The following is an 18,903-nucleotide window of genomic DNA, read 5'->3' as shown; positions in this document are numbered from 1 at the left end:
CATACAGACTCCAGGAACTGATTTCTCATCGTTTTGCGACTGAATTAAACACTCTCACCAGGAGAGGGAGGGAGCTGTGTTTTGCAGAGGCAAGACCAGCTCGGCCCAAGCCGTGCCCATTCCGGCGGGCGCTGCTCCCGGGGTATTGGGGGTCGGCGGGAGGAACCCACGGGCGGTCCCGGGAGCGCCGCCCGCCGGGAGGGGGCTGCGGGATCAGAGCCGGGGCTCTTCCAGGTAATGCCCAAACCCAGAGCGGCCCCGACCCAACACAAAAGGGCTCCCTCGCCTCAGTGCGACACGGGCATCCCCCCAGCTCCTTCTCCAGAATTTGGACCTACAGACCCGAATGAAATTATACAGCCTGTTCTCTGTCTTTAGGAACAGGGTGGTCAGATTCTGAAGAAGCAGCGACGGTACCAAAAGAGAACGCGTAAGGAAATGCATTTTGGGGCACCCGATACAGACGCACGAATTGCTGCGTCTGTGAGCCTTGCGGCCTTTTGGTAAATCACGAGTAGGTGATTCTGAAATAATCTGACATCATCTCGGCCGTTTCACCGGTGTACATGCCTAGAGCTTCCTGTCGCCTTAGTGGGTCACAGCCGCCACAGAACACCGCTTTCCCGGGAATGGCAGTCCCGGGATGCGCCGGGGACCTGCTCCACCTCCGCTGCCCGCTGCCTCAGGGGCGCAGCCGCCTCCTCCTCCTCAGCAGAGCGGTTCCGTCCACGGGCGCTGCCTCCCGCGGGTGTCTGACAGCTGCTGGCCGAGCCCACCGGCGAGGTGAGCCCACGGGCGAGGTGAGCCCGCCGCCGCCGGCCCCCCGCGCTGCCAGAGCCACGTCCCGCCCCGCGGTACGGGCGGGCCCGGGGCAGCACCGCCTGCGCCGGAAAACGCCGCCGCCGGGCCGCGGGCCTGTACCACTGTGCCGGAGGGGGAGCGAGGAGGGGAGGAGATCGGAGCGGGTGGTTCCTCAGCTCCCGACATCACCGCCCGGCACCGCCCGCTGCCCTGGTGTCGGAAGGTCGCCGCTTGCCCCGCCCGGGCGGTGACGGGACGCGGGCTCCGGGAAGGCCGGGGCTGGAAGTCGCCGCCCTCGCTCCGTGTCCGGGTGGTTGGTCCCGGGCGCGGCAGGACAGCCGGAGCCGGTGCCAGGCGAAGATGGCGTACCCCGGGCAGCCGGCGCCCGGCGGCTTCTACCAGGGCGGGGTGAGCGGGGCTGGGGCCCGCGGGGGACGAGGCCGGCGGCCCGGGGGAGCGGCGGGAGCCGGCTGAGGCGGGGTGTGCCCGGCCGCCGATCCCGCCGGGAGGGGCCGCAGGCACCGGCTCGGGGCTGCCGGAGGGAGAAGGAAGGGAGGAGGCACATTCCCCGCAGCTGCTGCCGGGGGCGAGAGTCACTGCTGAGGGTGTCATTCCATGATTTTCCCTTAAGAATCAGTTTTATTTAAGGATTGTCACACTTGAGATATATTCTAACATGTATTTGCCCTAGACATCTGTTTTGCTCAACTTTTCTGAAGTGAAAAAAAAAAATTTTGCCGTGCCTTGGTGCCTTCTTCAGCACGCCGTTTTCTGCTAGGGGTAGAATAAAATGAAACCTGGGCGTAATAGACCAGGCGGTGTCTAGATAGTCGATTGCTCCTCTGCAAGGTTTTACACTGATCTGCTTGCAATACAGTAGTGTATCGGTACTGAAATGAGTTTATCAGAACTGATCGGCTTGCAGTACATCAATATATCAGTACTGAGAGTTGGTTTGGGGAATTTTTTCATGAGGAGTTTTTGTTTTCGGTTGGTTTGATTTTCTTTTTGACATGGCATGAACATAAAAATGTAAGTTTATAAGTACAGATCCTTAACTGAATCATTGATTTTAAATTAATTTTCTTTTTGCTTTCCAAAGTATGGAGGAGCTCCAGGAGGACCAGCATTTCCGGGACAAGCTCAGGATCCTTTGTATGGTTATTTTGCTGCAGTAGGAGGGCAGGTAAACTTATAAAATGTTATTTCCTTCTTGGATTTTTTTATCCCAGGGAATACTCTGTACCTTTGAAAGGAGGAATGCCTAGTATTTGCAGTGAGAAAACCTGATGTTTCTAGTTTTAAAAAAAAAAGCAAATCCATAATTGTTTTACTTGGCCTATTTGCTATATATAGCTGTTTTGGTCTATGTTATAGCTGTATACATACAGGAACTATACAGTTTGAATAATGCTGTTAGTTTCTATATTGTATGTGTCAATGCATACATACATACACAAACATAGGCATGCATGCCTCTATTTCCTGTATAGGTATATACAGGGGATGTATAGATGCATGAAGTTTTGTAACTGAACTGTGACTCAGCTCTGGGCTGGTGAATGCTGCCTGGTTTAAGAGGAAGAACAGAAAAAACAGTTGAAAGCGTGGGCTGTGGGGATGGCCTGGCTAAGAGCAGGAAATGCTAATAGGAAAGAGTCATTATGTGATCTTAATAGACTCACAAATGGAAAAGCAGTCATGGGGTTGTGCCAACATCTAGGCTTACTGGTAACATAGAATAATTATTCTTCTAGAGGAAAGGCATTCACAACTTTTTTTCCCTTCTCTGTCATTCTGCACTGCCTTTTAAATTTCTTTCCTGTATTTTTGTGGCATATATTCTTTTTGTGTGATCATGGATGTTACTAGAAATAAGTGCTGTTTGAACTGTATCACAGAGTTTAGGAGCAACTAAGTTAGGTTTATTGTGCTGAAGGTCAGTGTTCGTTGGCCATATTACAGGTATTTATTGCACACTTGTAGGGTGTGTGCAGATCTAAAACTCTGATCTTGGAAATGTTATCCTCAGGCAGATACACCCACAACATGAGAATTTCACTTCAGCAGTATTAGCTGATGTTTAGATTCCCACTATAATTTGGATTAATTTTGTTCTCTGTGTTACTCTTTTGAATTAATAATGCATCTTGCAGTCTAATGCATCTTCCTTCTGACTGCTTATGAAAATTATTAGATGGTGTGCTTTTGTAGTAAAGGAGAGCACTGGAATGACCTCTGTGTAGTGAGGCCTTTCTGAGAAGGTGGAGCCCAGAGCTGAGTTGTGCTGAATGTGCTGACAGTTTGTCTGCCAGCTGAGATGTCTCTGTGTGCAGGTGCCACCTGGATGTGTGCCAGGCAGGAATCAGCAGCGGAGCCAGTAACTGACACTGGAAAAATGAATAAGCTCCTATTGTAAAGAGAAAGGGAGGTAGCAGCAAACAGGATATGGCACTGTGGACAAGAAGTGGCAGGAGCTGATTCTTAGCAAAACATAGACCATGCCAAAGTTTCTCAAGTGAGGCATGGATACTGGAAGCTGGGAAACTAGTGAGTTCATGGGTATGATCAAGTTAGCACTTAAGAATACTTAAGTTAATACTCTGAAATTCTTTCTATTTGTAGAAATCATTCCTTACTGAAATGAACTCAGTAGCTTTTGAAGTTATCCTTGGAATCTGAGGTGTCTGGTTTTGGTACTAGTGGCAGTGCTGAAGTAAAAACCCTGTAAGGAGACAGTGAAATATAAATTACCAGTTGCTTTTATGGCCATCCATGCAACTCTGTAAAAACCCACATCTCAGTTATCCATATGTACTTAATGTAGAATTAGTATATTTTGGTTATAGTTTGCTACTCTCCGTGTTGTTTTTATGAATATGTAATATTGTCTGAGCTTTCTATAAAATAGTTTACAACAGGGATCTTGTCTTTGAATTGATGAATTAGTTTCCTTTGTTTACAGAAGAAAGTCAGAAGTATTGTTTCAAATCTTTATTCAATTGAGTCTGTCTTTGTAGGAAGTAATAATGTATTTTTTAGCCTGTTTGTAAAGCCCATTTGCGTTGTCTAGTTTAACCTGTTTATGATCTACCAAAAAAAAAACCCAAAAAAAACCTATCTTTTTAGTATTGTTAATTTCTATTACAGTCATGCTTTTCTATCTAAAATATCTCTGTTTTAAAGTTATGCAGTTCCTGTCTTTATTTCAGAAGGTACAAAGCCTTTGAAGAGATTAGTTACTTGATATTAATGGATATTTCAAATCCCTTTTTCCCCCCTTTTTCCCTTACTTTTTTCAATATAAAGTATTAAATACATCTGTATAATTAGACTGATGGAGTAGATAGCAATTTTGAATTTAGCTGCCATTAACTTTACATAGAATCAAAACATTGTTGCCTTCTTTTTCAGACCTTGTCAAATATCACCTAACATAGAACTACTATTTCTCTTATAAACAATGATACTTCATTTCTGAAAGTTACCAGGCTGTGCTGTTCCCGCCATATCATTCAGTAGCATATCTCTGTTCTTGAAAAAAAAAGAGCTTTCAAAAGTGGGATAAAAACATTAGGAAAATGCTGTAGCAAGCACAATCATAGAATATGCTGAGTTGGAAGGGACCCACAAGGATCATTGAGTCCAACTTCTGGCCCTGCTAAAGACACCCCAAAGAGTCACACCATGTGCCCAAGTGTGTTGTCCAAATACTTCTTGAACTCTGTCAGGCTTGGTGCTGTGATCACTTCCCTGGGAAGCCCATTCCAGTGCTCCACCACTCTCTGGGCAAAAATCCTTTTCCTGATACCCAGCCTTAACCTCCTCCGACTTGGCTTTTCATCTTCTAATGCTTTACAGAAGTGTCATCATTTTTTATGTCTACAGACATAATGTTCCATTCCTGAACTGAGGTTAAATTAAACTCTGTGTGAACCAAACTTCATGTTTGGGATGTGAGGAATAAAACTTAGAATTCCACCTCCACTTCTGGCAGCTCATTGCTTTCCATGAATTGGCAGTTGTTTTCTCCACTTGGCCCTGAGCAGGATATGTTGGAAGTGAGGCATCTTTCCAAGCCATGTAGATAGGTGTCTTTTCTGAGTGTGGTTTTTTTTTCTTTCAAAGTTCCTTGCTTTCTACATTTGCTTGTTGGGCTAGCAACTTAATATTTTTTTACAACCCAAGAATTTTTATATTTGTGAGTTATGAGGATATCTTGAGAAGGATAACTAACTGAATGCCACTGGAGAGGGAGTGGGTGCTGGGAATAAGCAGCCTGGGAGAGGGTATTAATAGCTGATACATCTTCTGTTATCGAAAGGATGGACAAATAGATGCTGATGAGCTACAGAGATGTCTCACCCAGTCAGGGATTGCAGGAGCATATAAACGTAAGTTAATGATTTAAATAAGCAAGCAAATCTAAAGCACACTAATTCTTCTTGCCATTACTAGAAAACACCTGTAGTTGTGCCTTCTGCAGAGCTGGTTTTTTTTCTTTGCATGGCAAATGGATTCTCTGTATTCAGTTCTGTGCACCAAGGACTTGCCTTCTCAGCCTCCTTAGTTCCCCACTCTGCTGGGCTGTGGAGTTGAAGTGGTTCATTTTGTAATGGACAGTTTTTACAAAGATGCTTTGCTTTGGTTTGAACTGAGCTTTGATATTGACCAAAATCTGACTCCTTTGCTGGAATGCCTCCTATTCAGTTTACAGCTTCCCTGAGTGATACTGTCTTGCTTAAGTGGTGTCTACTGGGGGGGAATGTAAATGACCACTTTGAAACCCAAAACTACTGTGGATTAAGATAAGAGCAAGTTAATTTTAAATACAACTTGAATTGCCTCCAAATTGTCTACTGTCAGTTTTTCTAACGAATAATGGCACTTACTTGGATCAAAAATATGATACGGCTGTATGTAGAGGAACCAATTGCATTATACATTATCATATATAATTAGTATATAATTTAAATTTATAATAAAGCTGAATTTTTATGTTTAGATAAAACCGAAGATTATGCTCTTAACAGAATTTCTTTTTCCTTTTTGTAATTTTAACAGCTTTCAACTTGGAGACTTGCAGACTTATGATCTCAATGCTGGATGTATCCTTTAGTAGGAAATGTAAATATTTTTGCATTATGTAAGCAAAGATGAGAGAATGCCAAAACCTTTGGGAAGTGCTTTGTAGTTTCCCTTCAGCCTTTACTTGGTAAGTCCTACGGTTGTTGTGATTGGGAATCTACAAAACTCCATTCTCACTAAATTTAACTGAAATTTAAATGAAGAAATATTAAGTAAATGAGGCTTTCAGTGACCAGTCATTTTACAGCAAGTGGTATCCCTCTAAGCCTGGGGAAATCTTTCTCTATTGAATGTATGAAGGGTCAGGTCTGGTGGCCCAAAATAAAGTATTGTGCAAATCACTTACTATGCTTTTCAAATAGGACAACTTTCCAGTTTCTTGTCTTTCCTAATGAATTTTAAGCATTTCTAGTAGAGCCTGAATACAATTTAAGTCCTCTTAAAATCCTGCTCCATTAATGAATCAGGTTTGAGTATCTAATGGAATGGTATTTGGCATTCAGCAGTAACACCTGTGGAAGACTTAGATATACTGTGTAAAGTTGGAATCTTTGGAGGTTTTTTAGCCAAAAATTAAATTGAAAAAGTTTTGCTGCTTAAAAGAAAAAAGCAGAAATTAAACTAGAAGGGCTCTTAGTTCATCTTGAACAAATCACTTAGAATATAAGAGAACTGATACTATAGCAATTTTTTTTTTGGCATCTGTTTTTATTTCAGCTGTGTATTTAATTGTTTACAATTATGTAGCAGCAGGTAGAAGAGAAGCGTGTCAACTAAAGTAGAATTCACAACAAGAAAATGGCTTTAGCAGGTTTCACAGGGAAGAAGTGGGGAGAGCAGGTGCTCTGAGGTTCTCTGGCCTTAGGTTTTGGGTAGTATTACCTCCATCTGAGCTGGGGGATGCTTTAGTTAGTTCTCTACAAGATAAATTATTAATAGTAAAGTTGTATTAATTCGGCCTTCAAGCAAAAGTTTTTAACTACAGAGAGATGTCTTTTTTGTTGGTTTGTTTCTTTTGTCACTTTTTGTTGATGGTTTTGTTTAGTTAAGAAATGTTTTTCTTAGCTTTGAAATCAGAGAGATATGTCTGGCACACTGGGATTTAATGAATTTAAAGAACTCTGGGCTGTGGTCAATGGCTGGAAGCAACACTTTGTAAGTTTTGACAGTGATGGAAGTGGCACAGTGGATCGTCAGGAACTGGAGAAAGCCTTGATGACTATGGGTAAGTTGTGAAATGTTCTTGTATCTGACACTGACTTACGCCATTTCCCAGTTATCATCCTGCAGTAACTAACTCATGATACTTTCAATGAAAACATGTTGGATTCTGTTAACTTACCTGCTTTTTCAAAATAAGACATTTTATTTCCAAATAGGATTTAGACTGAGCCCCCAGGCTGTGACGGCAATCACAAAGCGATACAGCACTCAAGGAAAGATTGCATTTGATGATTACATTGCCTGCTGTGTGAAACTCCGAGCTCTCACTGGTATGCTGGATTATAGCCTCGTTGCTGTCATCCCCATCATATATTTTTATTTAATAAAACCTGATAAAACCACTTATCTCAAGGTTCAACTTGCATACTACTAAAGAGGTTTCTATCAATTGTCTGGAAACAATTACAAGATCAGGATTTTTTAAATTCCCATAAAAAATTACTTTGTACTAATGCAGGGTTTACTCCAGAGACTGGAAGAGTTATGCTAGCAAAATTGGGAAACTTTGTTTATTAATAGAACATAAAGGGTTGCATACAATAAATACAAAAATTTAGAATGGGAGGTTATGTTGTGGAATGAATTGCAGTGTTCTTGGTCATGTTCTCCTTAATGTGACTTTAAAAAATTTGTTTATTTGTAATTCTTCTTACCTGGTTTCTGTTTTCTTGATGAATTTTTGCAGAATGCTTTAGAAGAAGGGATGCAACTCAGCAGGGTTTTGTGAACTTCCACTATGATGATGTAAGCAAATTTTAAGGAATCTTAAAATTCTAGGGTAAAACAAAAGAAAAACTTAAGACATGATTTGAGTGTGCCTATTTTCCCTACACATACAATGAGAACCAAGAAGTTCCAGGGCTCGTTGAGTATTGTCTCAGGAAAGTTTGATGTATTTTACAGAGTTCTATAAAATCTTATGTACTTTTTTCTGAACTTCTAACCAGTGTGGTTCAAGAAGATCTTAAGAAGTTACATTACTTGCTAGCATCATTTTATGTGACTTTTTTTTAATTTTCTGTTTTAAAGCTTTGTAGACATTTTTCCTGGGAAAGCTTAGTGATGGTCTGGTGGGAACAGACATGAATCACACTCAGTCAGGCTTGTGGGTCTTGGCTTCCTAGCCACATCTGTGCAGCAAAAAGAGAACACTAGATTCAAGTCACCCTGGATTTGGGTGTTTTGGGGTTTGGGGTTTTTTTGGAGCGGGGGGGAGGACCATGTGTGCTAGTTTTTATTTTTGTTGTTATCATTAAGGAGATGCTTTGCTTTAATTAACTAATTTGCTTATTTTTATATGTATTTTAAAACTACTGTTTGTGGGCTGAATTTCTTCAGAAAAGCATAGTGACCATGAGTACTGTAGGAGAAACAGTAAAAACTTGTTCTCTGCCATTCATCTAATAAGTGGTTATTTTCTTTTCAGTTCATACAGTGTGTTATGAGCATCTAAGTCAAAAGGAAGCAAGCTGTGGATGATCATGATTTAACATTCCAGTCTGTGTTTTGCTTGCCAAGTCCTCCAATGATTGTGTATCTCTATATTGGAAATCGCATATTTTATGAAGGTATCACTTTACACACATTTTTTTAGTCTTGATAATGAATATAAACTACTTATGTACTGTTGTCTTTAACATCCAGTCTGTGATTATTAAAGATGCTTTTTATTTTCATAAACTTGGAATTCATATCTATAACTCAGATCACACAAATGGTAAGATTTTCTGTCGCCTGTCTACTTTTTTCCCATGATTCACTAAAGTCAGTTTCTGGAGTGCAACTTACCTTTTTCTGACTTAAACTGTTAACACATGACCTAAGAGGATACATATTTTCTTGTCTTTGGCAAGGTAAGACAGATGTACAAACGGAAAGGGCTTTTGGAATGGTCATTTTGCACTGGTCTGTTAGAACATCAGTAAGTTTTGGTTGCTTACTTTGTCAGCTCTTTTGAAGATAAAGCATGTGACATATAAGACTGCCTGCTAGAACTTCTTGTAAGCAGGGATGCAATAAAACATAGCAGAGAACTCTTCTACCCTTGTGCTCTGGTAGAGGGGGCTTTGTTCCTGTAAGATTTTTGCTTTGTTTGTGTCACTACATAAAATGCTTTTAAACATACAAAAGCTGTTCTGTGTCAGTTTGTGCATCAACTGTCCCTTCACAGGCAGACAGACAGACCAGTTCATGTAAATGAATGTTCCTGTCTCCTCCACTTTAACCCCTAGCAAGTGGCCTTCATGCCTCAATATGCCAACTTACACACAAGGGCCAAAACCCACTTGGAAAAAATTCTTGCCAGGTTGCTCTTTCAGATCACAGCAGTAGTTACCAATGAAAGCAGATACAGACAGGCAAGGCTTACTTGCCTGAGGCTCTTCAGGGGAAAAAAGGGGCATTTTTGTTTGGTGAGGGTTTTCTTGTTGCTTTTGTTGTAGGGATTTTTGAGGGGAAGATGGACACTCTTATGGAAAGAGGGAACGTACAAACTTCTTTCCAATGAAATAAGTTAATGAAACTTTTGCTAATTTTGATCACTTCTGCCTGCCACCAAGGAGTGATATATGTTGTTTTGCTGCTTGTGAATACAATGGCAGAAGAATGTTAAAAGAAGTGTATTTCTTAAATAAGTGGTTTATGACAATTTTGGGGAGTAACCTTTTCATTAAGGAATGAAAGCAGAACTATATATATGTGCATATATATAGACACACGTATATACATAATTGGAAAAATGAGCTCCTCAGAGCAGGAATCTCACTCAAAGATATACTATATTATACCTTGCTTTGTCCCTTAAATGCAGGTCTTTAGTTCCTGGGCTGTAAATTCAAAGCTGACTGCTCTCCCCTAAAGAAGCAACTTGTACTTACTGCTTAAATTTAGAACCCTTTGGATATTGTTTGTAGTTTCATTTCAGAAGCTAGTTCTCTTTCTACTTTTGTAATGAATTTCAAAGGCATAGACAGCATTATACATCCACATTCTGATAGTACATTGTCCTGTTGTACATAAAGTTGGGAAACAGATGGAATACTAGCAAAACTATTTCTAATGGAATGACCAAAATCCATAGAGGTTTGTCTGAGTGTAGCATCCAGCATCAGTTCTGCTGCAGTTCAAAACTTGGACAGCTGATGAGGTTAGTAAGAGTGTGAAAAAAAGACTCTTCTTGCAGTGCTCATCCTTACACTTAATTTTACCCTAAGAATAGTAAGAGATCTTTACCAAAATGTTCATTACCCACACATCTTTACTTCTGTTTAGTTGTGTTTCTGGTCTTGTAGTGGCTTTGCTGGGATAGAATTGATTTGCTTTATAGCAGTCCAAAGGTTCAGATTTGTAACAAATCAGCATCAATAAACAGCAGTATTTCATCTGTTGATGGGCAGTGTTTACAGAGCATCAGGGTCTTCTCAGTCTCTCACTCTGCAATCACAGTGAGTGGCTGTGTGTGGGCAAGAGGCTGGGAAGGAATTCAGCGAGGACAGTTGAATCAAGTGGGCCAAAGCTCTCAAGTTCCAAGGACCCAAAACTCAAGTCTTATTTCAGTTTATTTCCCCAGGCTGAGTTGATGTTTTGGCACCAGCCAGCTACTGGGCAGTGAAATGCTGCAAGAAAACAGAGTGAACCAACAGGGGTTTCTTCAGTGGTTTTGTAAACATAAACCAGAGAAAGCTGGAAACAAAACTGTTCGAAAACCAGGAAATTCTGGCTTCCTCAAGAAAAAATAGCTCTTTGTTTTAGATCAGCATTTCAAAAATCCAGTATATTCACAGGGACTGATAAGATATATCATCTTTCAAGTTTAGAGAAAAGCTAAGCTAATACATACAGATGCTAAAGAGTTACTACAGAGTTTTCTGTCATAGCTAAAGAAAAGCCACCTGAAACCTTTGTGAAAATTGCTTGCCTATTAAGAGTAGATTCAGTGGACAGATTGAATATCCAAGTTATCTGCTTTAGAGAAACAGTTATTGTCAGAATTAATGATTTCTCTTTCTAACAAGGCATACTGGGAAAAATACTTAGATGACACCAAGTGGGGTAATTGCTCTCTACCTTGGAGCCAACCACCAGGCATAGTTTCAAATAGGTATTTTTCCTAGGTTGCCCTCAAATATGCAAACTAAGGGATAGTAATTTTAGATTTGCTTTGAGAACAGTAGGCCTCTAAGACAAAGATTTGAGAAGCTTACGGGATCATTTCCAGTCTTGGAATTTGAAAAATAGCATCTATATTCTACTATTAGCCTTTTCTCCTGTATGCAACACCTTTATTTTATAGAGACCTATAAAACAGAAAGTGCAAAATACAATGACTTAGAAAAACAAAATGCACACAACACTCTTTGTCATTGAAAGTCACTTTACTGATGTTACAATATGTTAGTAACATTGAAAACCACAGGCATTTGTATTAAACACTCTTGTAGAAGTGGATACTGTGACGCTGTTATTAAAAGTGAGCAGGAATTTAGAACCCCAAATTACAATGATTTGATTTTATAAAAAGCAACGTTTTGTTTAGCTACATGAAAGCCAGGTTCATTCAACAGCCCAATGCCTGTTATGTTTATGACAAAAATATCACACTCAAAGCTAGAAAGTTGTAAACTGCAATGCTTCATTTTGATGTTTGTCAAAATCTTACTTTTATTACATCAGGTACGATTTTTAAAGGATTTTAACTAGCAAAGACAATGAGATGTTGCAAATCATTGTTTTTGCCAATACTAGCCCAGCCACAGTGGTGAAACACGATTCTCCCTGCCTCTCTCAATAATGGCTAGTATGAGTGAAAAAATAGCTTTTTATTTTTACAGCAATGCCCAAGTTAAACATCAGCACAAAATGAAGCTGGCAGAGCCAGTTGGTATACGCCACCCCAAAAGCTTTGCTGAAAGAACTGGTCATACAGTAAATAGTGTTTTCTCTAGCAGATTAAAAATTCTGTAATGCATTGCTATTCTGAAAAAAATATTTTGCATTTATGCAACAATAAAAATAAGTACTGTATTCTATATAAAACATTACCTATTGTAATATATTTTTATCCTTAAGAAAAGAAAACTCAGGTTATATATTCACAGTTTGAGTATGTTCTGGACTGTATTTCCAAGTGTAAAGTATGCAGGGTCTACACAGGCAGTGCACAGGAGTTCTTGTATCAATAATCAAACTAAATCAGCATTTGGTGTTCTACAGAGCCTTATACTATTGCATGATTAGCTGCTTGCACCACTCTACTTAAAAGGTCAGTCAGGCCTATATACAGAATTTCTAATATGGTTGTAAAAATAGACTCTCCATGCTAAAGTTAGAATATATAAGGTCTTAAGGCCTCATGTTGAGTTTTTTAAACAAAAGCTTTATTTTTTTTATTCAGAGGAATATAGAAACAGAAAAATAAAAGCTTGTTGCTTGATACTTTAGCAATTAAAAATTGTGTTGACACCTTTATTTCTCCCTTAGAGAATATGTTTCTTTTTAACTACTCTGTGCTTATTTTCCCAGATTTTCCTCATCTCATTCTGAGTTATATGGCAGCTGTGGCCCATTTTGAGTAGCAGAAGTTTTTAAACACTTTAAAGCTGGTTTAGCTGAAGTGATTTTGGAACTGCTATAGATTGGATTTTAAAGAGCTAGAACTGGCTAGGTGAGCCAATATTGAAGTCAGGTACAGTGTCTCAAGTGTGAGCAATATCTGTGTTCTGAACTTATTTTTTACTGCTTGTTTTTCTTTCTTGGCTGAGATAACATAGGAATGTTGACTCTTGTAGTGCTTTTCTCCTAATACTTGCAAAAAACTGCTGTGGATATCATGTGCCAGATTCACAAGATGCTGTTTCCAAAGCTTACATCAGCATCCGTACTTGAGACACCAGAAATGGTTTTCAGGCTGACTTAGAAAATACTTGTTTTAGAGGAGATTTTTAGCATAGATGATAGAAACTATTACTTCCTTTCCTGTTTCTGACACAATCACACTTAAGAGAGTCCTGTCTGTATTGCAGCTGTGTTTACACAATTAGTTTCACTGTTTCATTTTTTCGTGCCTTATTAGGATAAGTTACGTGCACAAAGGAATCTCATTACACTGTGCAGTCATGGGATGACAAACCTCCACAATATTTTTGCAGTTTATTCGAATTTGTCTTCAGGAATCACAGAATATTCTGGGGAAGGGTCCCACAAGGATAATCAACTCTTAAGTAAATGGCCTATAGGGTGATTGAAGCCTTGACCTTGGTGTTATTGACACCATGCTCCAACCAACCGAGCACATCAAATGTGATCTAAGTCGAATCCAATATTGCTGATAAATGTCGTATGATTTGGAAGCCATGCAAATAGTGGGTCATCAGCTCATCCATTCTTGGTATTCAGTGGAGACCGAAATACTCAAGCTCTTTAAAAATGAGGCAAATAACATCATATTGTGGTTGAAAACAGTGGTCCAAACAGTCTACTCTTATCAGAGAAAGAAATAGATGATCTTCAGACTTGGAGCAAGAGAAACAGGAAAGAGCTCAACTGCTACTTTCACAGACTTGGTGATTAAAAAGGCTGAACCTTCAACAATGCTAGAAGGTGTGAGAGACACAGGAAGCCTGAGTCACCAAGTGGTTTTATCAGTAATACTCTGATTTAACCACAAGTAACTAAGCCCCAAAACAGCCGCTTGCTCAGTCCCCACTGAGCTCATCCCCCTTGCTCAGTGGGATGGGGCAAGAGAATTGGAAAGGTAAAAGTGAGAAAACTCATGCACATAAAAGTGTAAGAACAGTTCAATAATTAAAATTAATTATTGTAGTAATGATATTAAAAATAATGAAAAGAGAATTAACAGAGAGAAATAAAACCCAAAAAAAGCCAAGTGATGCAAATGAAAACAATTGCTCACCATCAACAGACCAGCACTCAGCCAGTCAGAACTGCAGTTCTTCACTGCCAACCTTCCCCCTGGATTGTTTCTGATGGTTTATGACATCCCTTGTGTCTGCTGTCCTGGCTGGGTCCCCTCCCAACTCCTTGTGCACCCCAGGACCAATTGCAGGTGGGGCATGTGAAGAGCAGAAGAGGCCTTGGCTCATTGCAAGCACTGCTCAGCAATAACTAAAAAATTCCCTGCATTATCAACACTGTTTTCAGCACAAATCAAAACCACAGCCTCACACCAGCTACTGTGAAGAAAATTAACTCATCCCCAGGCAAAACCAGGACAAAATACACGAGACATGAGGCATCACCACCTGGATTATAGAGCAAGCAAAAGATCACAGAATCATTAAATGGTCTGGGTTGGAAGAGACCATAAAGATCAACTCGTTCCAACCCCCCTACCATGGGCAGGACTTTACAGTACACCAGGTCGTTTAGAGCCCCATCCAGCCTGGCCTTGAACACTTGCATGGATGGGGGCAGCCACAGCTTCTCTGGGCAACCTGTGCCAGTGTCCCACACCCTCACAGTAAAGTATTTCTTCCTAATACCTCATCTAAGCCTACTATTATTAACAGCATTGGAAAGACCCTATCCATAGTGTGGAAAGGTGACCAATTTAGCAGCTTTCTGACGTCAGCCAACTCACAGAGGCTGTTATGGATGAATGTTTCATGAAAATGCTTTTCAGTAGGAGTGAAAAGGGGATGGAAGAGAACAGGAACTCGCTGAGTTTTACACTGGAGTGTGATAATTTTGCTTACAACTTCATATGGGATTTGATGACATTGCAACTCCTAAGGGTTAACTGAAGTGCGTATCCTTTAGGATTATGGAGTCTCATCCTTCTTTCACATTACATTATATCCATTAATCAATTCATCAGTGAAGTTACAGCAAATTTGGTCAGAATTTGTAGTATATACATGTCTATAATAGTGTACATACCCATTCTTAGCTCTGGTTTTGAAAAGAGTTGTTGCATTAGTATTGACAAGACCAATCAGTCCAAACCAGCAATAGGGATTTGAGTAAGAGGATTTCAGTACACTAACTATTGACACAATTTCTTTCTGATTTTAATTCAGGCAATACCTCAAAGGTCCACTTGTTTAATAGCACAATCACAATCTTTTCATGAGCACATGAGCTCAGCAGGTTCAACATCTCATCAATCAGGAACTCTTAAATCATTTGGAAGAAGCCATCTTCAAAGTCAAGTCATACTTCAGGTGACTGGCAAGTTGTGACTTTAGTTCACAATTTAAGCAAAGATAGGCTGTATAAAATTAACCATCTTCTTGAATCTACTTAAATATAACAAAACTCTATGTAAATTATCAGACACAACCATCTGTGGTATATTGCCTGAGATTACTAAAGTTCTTAAGTCAACAAATCCAGAATTAGTAGGTAAATCTTTACCTGTTAAATTGTGGCATCATTGTGCAGCATTATTTTTAGATACAATCTCAATTTTCCAGTCTCCATCAGTTAGTCATATTAATTTTATTATAAATTACACAAGATTCTTCTCCCACATTGAAATACATAAAGGTAACTTAAGTATATCTCATCCTGCCATCTTATGCTCATATAAACAATTACTTCTAGTTGAGAACTGATAGCTTCCTCACTTCTACATAGTTGGCTATAACTAGTTCATTTATTAAAATAAAACTAAAATAAAAGCACGAGTCTCAATGAGTCAAAATGACTGAGCTATATTAGTGACAAGTACTCTATTTTAGACTGGATGAGGTATTATGCGGCAGTTTATATTGCTATTGCCAGTGCAACTAACTACAGTGGACAAAAATACTTGCAATCTTCAAGGTTATTAATCTGGCAGCTTTCCGACATACTACATTTTAAAAGTAGGAAATGACAGCTTGTAAGCAAATAACTTCTCTGTCCAACCTCTACTGGCTTGGGAGGCTTACACAGCCAGTTCAGGTCTCCCAAGTTATTAACCTGATGCAAAGTTCTCTGCAGGAGAATTTTGCAAAAACACAAGTCCTGTGATATTCTCACTAGACCACCAAAGTGAAAGTCAACGACTTAGGGCTCAGAACTAGACTTCCAGTCACTACGTATCTCCAAATGTGAAGGTGACTGTTAAATGTACACTACACACATAAGTGTATCATCATATGCTACAAATAAATTATACCAAAACAAAAGACGTTAACACAGGAAGGAAGTACATACTACATTGAAAATACAGTCAGGAGGGCCATTTGTTTGCAAAACAAGAAGCTATGAACATAGCAGAAAGAGCCTGTATGTTATATCCAGTTCTGTCTGCCAAATCTTGCTGCTTCTTGGTAAGGCAAAATGGAAAGGGAAGAGAAAGCAGTGGTAAACATAGGATAAAGCAAGAAACCTAATGGGATTATTCAAAACTACATGCCAGTTTGTATTCAAAAAAACACCATAAAAGGCACATGATGATCAGTCCAGCTGAGTTACTAAAGATATGAATATGGGAGGAAAAACCAGTTTCCAGGTGACAGAGTACTACAGCAACGATCAGGTTATATTGTCCTAATGTGGGTGAGCCTCTTCAGGGTCCTGCTCAAAGTCCAGTGAAATCAACAACAGACATACTGATTTCAAGTTATGGCTCAGACCCTAATTTCATAAGCTATGTGCTACCAACTATCTTAAATCCAGATAGCTACACTCAAAGTAAATCTTTGCAAAAACTATTCCTCAGTGCTGACTGATACATTTATCTTTCACAAAAATGCAGAATCTTTCCCTAAAGGAGTTAAAAGTGACTGTCTCATTCCAGATGGTCAGTCTGCACCCACCTGTGCTCACTTGTATTTGTCTTTTTCCAAATACTTACCAGAACTTGTTGACTGTGAAGGAAAATCATTTGACTGCCAAAGCCAGTATTTTGTCACAATCCAACATACAGCCTAATCATAAAATATAGTGCTTCTAAAAAATCTTACATATTTTACAGCTGCCGACATCTTTAAACATTTCTTAATTTAATCTTACATATATCTGACTTTATTGAGAGACATAAAAGTTAAAAAAATACATTAAAAGGCTGCAAGTGTTGGGTTCACTTACTAAAGGAAATACATGAAAGAGGTAGAAGATTCAGAAACACCATAGATGTTCCCATTACAATAATATCTAATTAATCATACAGCTGTTGGGTAGCGTATTTAACTGCACCACACAGTTGGGTGTTTTATTCTGCAATGGTACTACCTGAAGCTAAGAACTAGTGAATTTTGGAAAACCAGAGAATTATAAGCTGATTAATATGGTCCAGTTTCTTACTAATGGAAAATTCCCAATCAGAAGGCATTTGCTTTACAATAACTTTTAGAAGTCTGAGGTGTTGGAAATATAACTACTGACTTACATACAAGATTAAAATGGTAAAGGGTTGTTCCCTCCCACCCCATTCTTTTTAACCTAAATTCACTTGTTCTCAGTTTAATGCCCAAAAAAATTGTCAAGGGGGCTTCAGGGGCAGCAAGCATAGCATTCAAGCACATGGTAAAGGCGATTCCAGTAACGAATAAAAATTGAAAGACAGCAATGAAACTGGCCACTTGCCCAGCACTGTTATTATCTAGTGCAGTGAAATCATTATGCTTCTCATAAGCCTATGCCTTACCATCTAAAACAGTGTCTGAAATGCTCTATCAAAAATACACAGCAGCTCTCACAGACAGACTTCACATCACCACATCCTGAATTGACTACTTAGAAGCATTCCCAAATGTCCAGTAAGTTTGGGCTGCACATGACTTAAAGACTCTGTTGTCTGCTGAATCATTCTTGATTACACCTGTGAGAAGGTACTGTGGTTATCTTACTAAACAAAGTATTTTGGCTGGTTCCTCTTATGATGATTTAAGACAAAGTGCTGCTGTACTAGATTCTGCAGTCTACTGTCCAACTGAGATTGTCAAGACAGTATAAGATGCTGAAAAAGTTGTATAGATTTTGGTCAAACACCAGTTTCTGAGAGACACAGTTTTACAGTACTGTACTTTCTGTATTTCCAAGGATGTCTGCTCATAATATTAGAAAATCTGAAGTGTGATGATGTTAGTCATGACTGTTTCTTTAGGCATTTGGCAAAATACACATACGGATAACAGCTATTTTTGACATTATTGAATGTTTACATATATACAATCTGTATACTGAGATTATAAACATGTAAGGTAAAAAAAAAGATATAATCTTTGTTTGCCATTTGTGTCAAATAGTTGCCTTTCAAAGCCTGAAATCCTGTCACAAAAAAAAAATCCTATATTTCTTACTCCTGCATGCTAATCTCTACTACAGTATGTTGTTTTTCCCTTACATGTGGAAAGTAAAGAACACAAGGTTCATGCATACAGCGTACAAGTTTACATCAGCTGGGCTCTCCGTGAGGCACATTCCCAGTTTCACTGTGGTCTGACTCAGGACTGCAATAAACCAGAGACAAACCTCTCTTACACAGGACTGGCAAATGGACTGCAGTTGGGCTTCTAGGTCACCATGCGGAACAGCCTTGTCACATCTGGGCTAATTATTCTCTGTTATGATTTGGCTGTTCATCAAATCCATAAAATACAAGTCAACAAAAAAGAAAGGAAAAAAAAATGGACTGTTTTATTCCTTCTACATGAGAGGAGGTTATCACTGCGATATCATGGGCATCTCTGTTGATCTTGCGAATTGTCTGAAGACCAGATGAATGTGCAGTGACTCAGTGATGCTGAGTTTCTATAAAATCCAAAGTAAACAGTTCTGATGTGACCCCAGGAAATCAGTGCAGCTAGATGGATGTCTCCCATAGCTGGAGAAGGGGAAAAT

At 39.6% G+C, this 18,903-nt stretch overlaps 2 protein-coding genes across 8 annotated transcripts in view; one reads left to right on the top strand and one right to left on the bottom strand.

The window, feature by feature from the left end:
- The first annotated feature begins 944 nt into the window (after nt 1-944).
- Nucleotides 945-9,242, top strand: SRI (sorcin). The gene is made up of 8 exons (XM_066317049.1): nt 945-1,209; nt 1,904-1,987; nt 5,126-5,195; nt 5,866-5,909; nt 6,967-7,114; nt 7,269-7,382; nt 7,799-7,857; nt 8,540-9,242. The coding sequence occupies exons 1-8, from the start codon at nt 1,162-1,164 to the stop codon at nt 8,564-8,566; spliced, it is 594 nt and encodes a 197-aa protein (XP_066173146.1). The 5' UTR covers nt 945-1,161; the 3' UTR covers nt 8,567-9,242.
- Nucleotides 9,243-14,727: 5,485 nt separating this feature from the next.
- Nucleotides 14,728-18,903, bottom strand: part of ADAM22 (ADAM metallopeptidase domain 22) — a 128,758-nt gene continuing 124,582 nt past the window's right edge. For all 7 annotated transcript variants that reach the window (XM_066316985.1, XM_066316993.1, XM_066317039.1 and 4 more), the window contains one exon: nt 14,728-18,886. In XM_066316985.1, coding sequence (XP_066173082.1) covers nt 18,866-18,886 — 21 coding nt within the window. In that variant the 3' untranslated portion in view covers nt 14,728-18,865. The remainder of the gene's footprint in view (nt 18,887-18,903) is intronic.

The sequence above is a fragment of the Sylvia atricapilla genome, chromosome 1, assembly GCF_009819655.1.
Source record: "Sylvia atricapilla isolate bSylAtr1 chromosome 1, bSylAtr1.pri, whole genome shotgun sequence".
In the NCBI taxonomy this organism is placed as follows: Eukaryota; Metazoa; Chordata; class Aves; order Passeriformes; family Sylviidae; genus Sylvia; species Sylvia atricapilla.
Note: the sequence above shows the minus strand (reverse complement) of the source record. Positions and strands in the feature narration are given on the sequence as shown.

Bases quoted from the DNA above. Each gene is read 5' to 3' on its own strand.
- SRI (XM_066317049.1), top strand. From the start codon at position 1,162: ATGGCGTACCCCGGGCAGCCGGCGCCCGGCGGCTTCTACCAGGGCGGG. The intron at 5,196-5,865 runs GTAAGTTAATGA...TAATTTTAACAG, and splicing joins GATTGCAGGAGCATATAAAC to CTTTCAACTTGGAGACTTGC. The intron at 5,910-6,966 runs GTATCCTTTAGT...CTTTGAAATCAG, and splicing joins TTATGATCTCAATGCTGGAT to AGAGATATGTCTGGCACACT.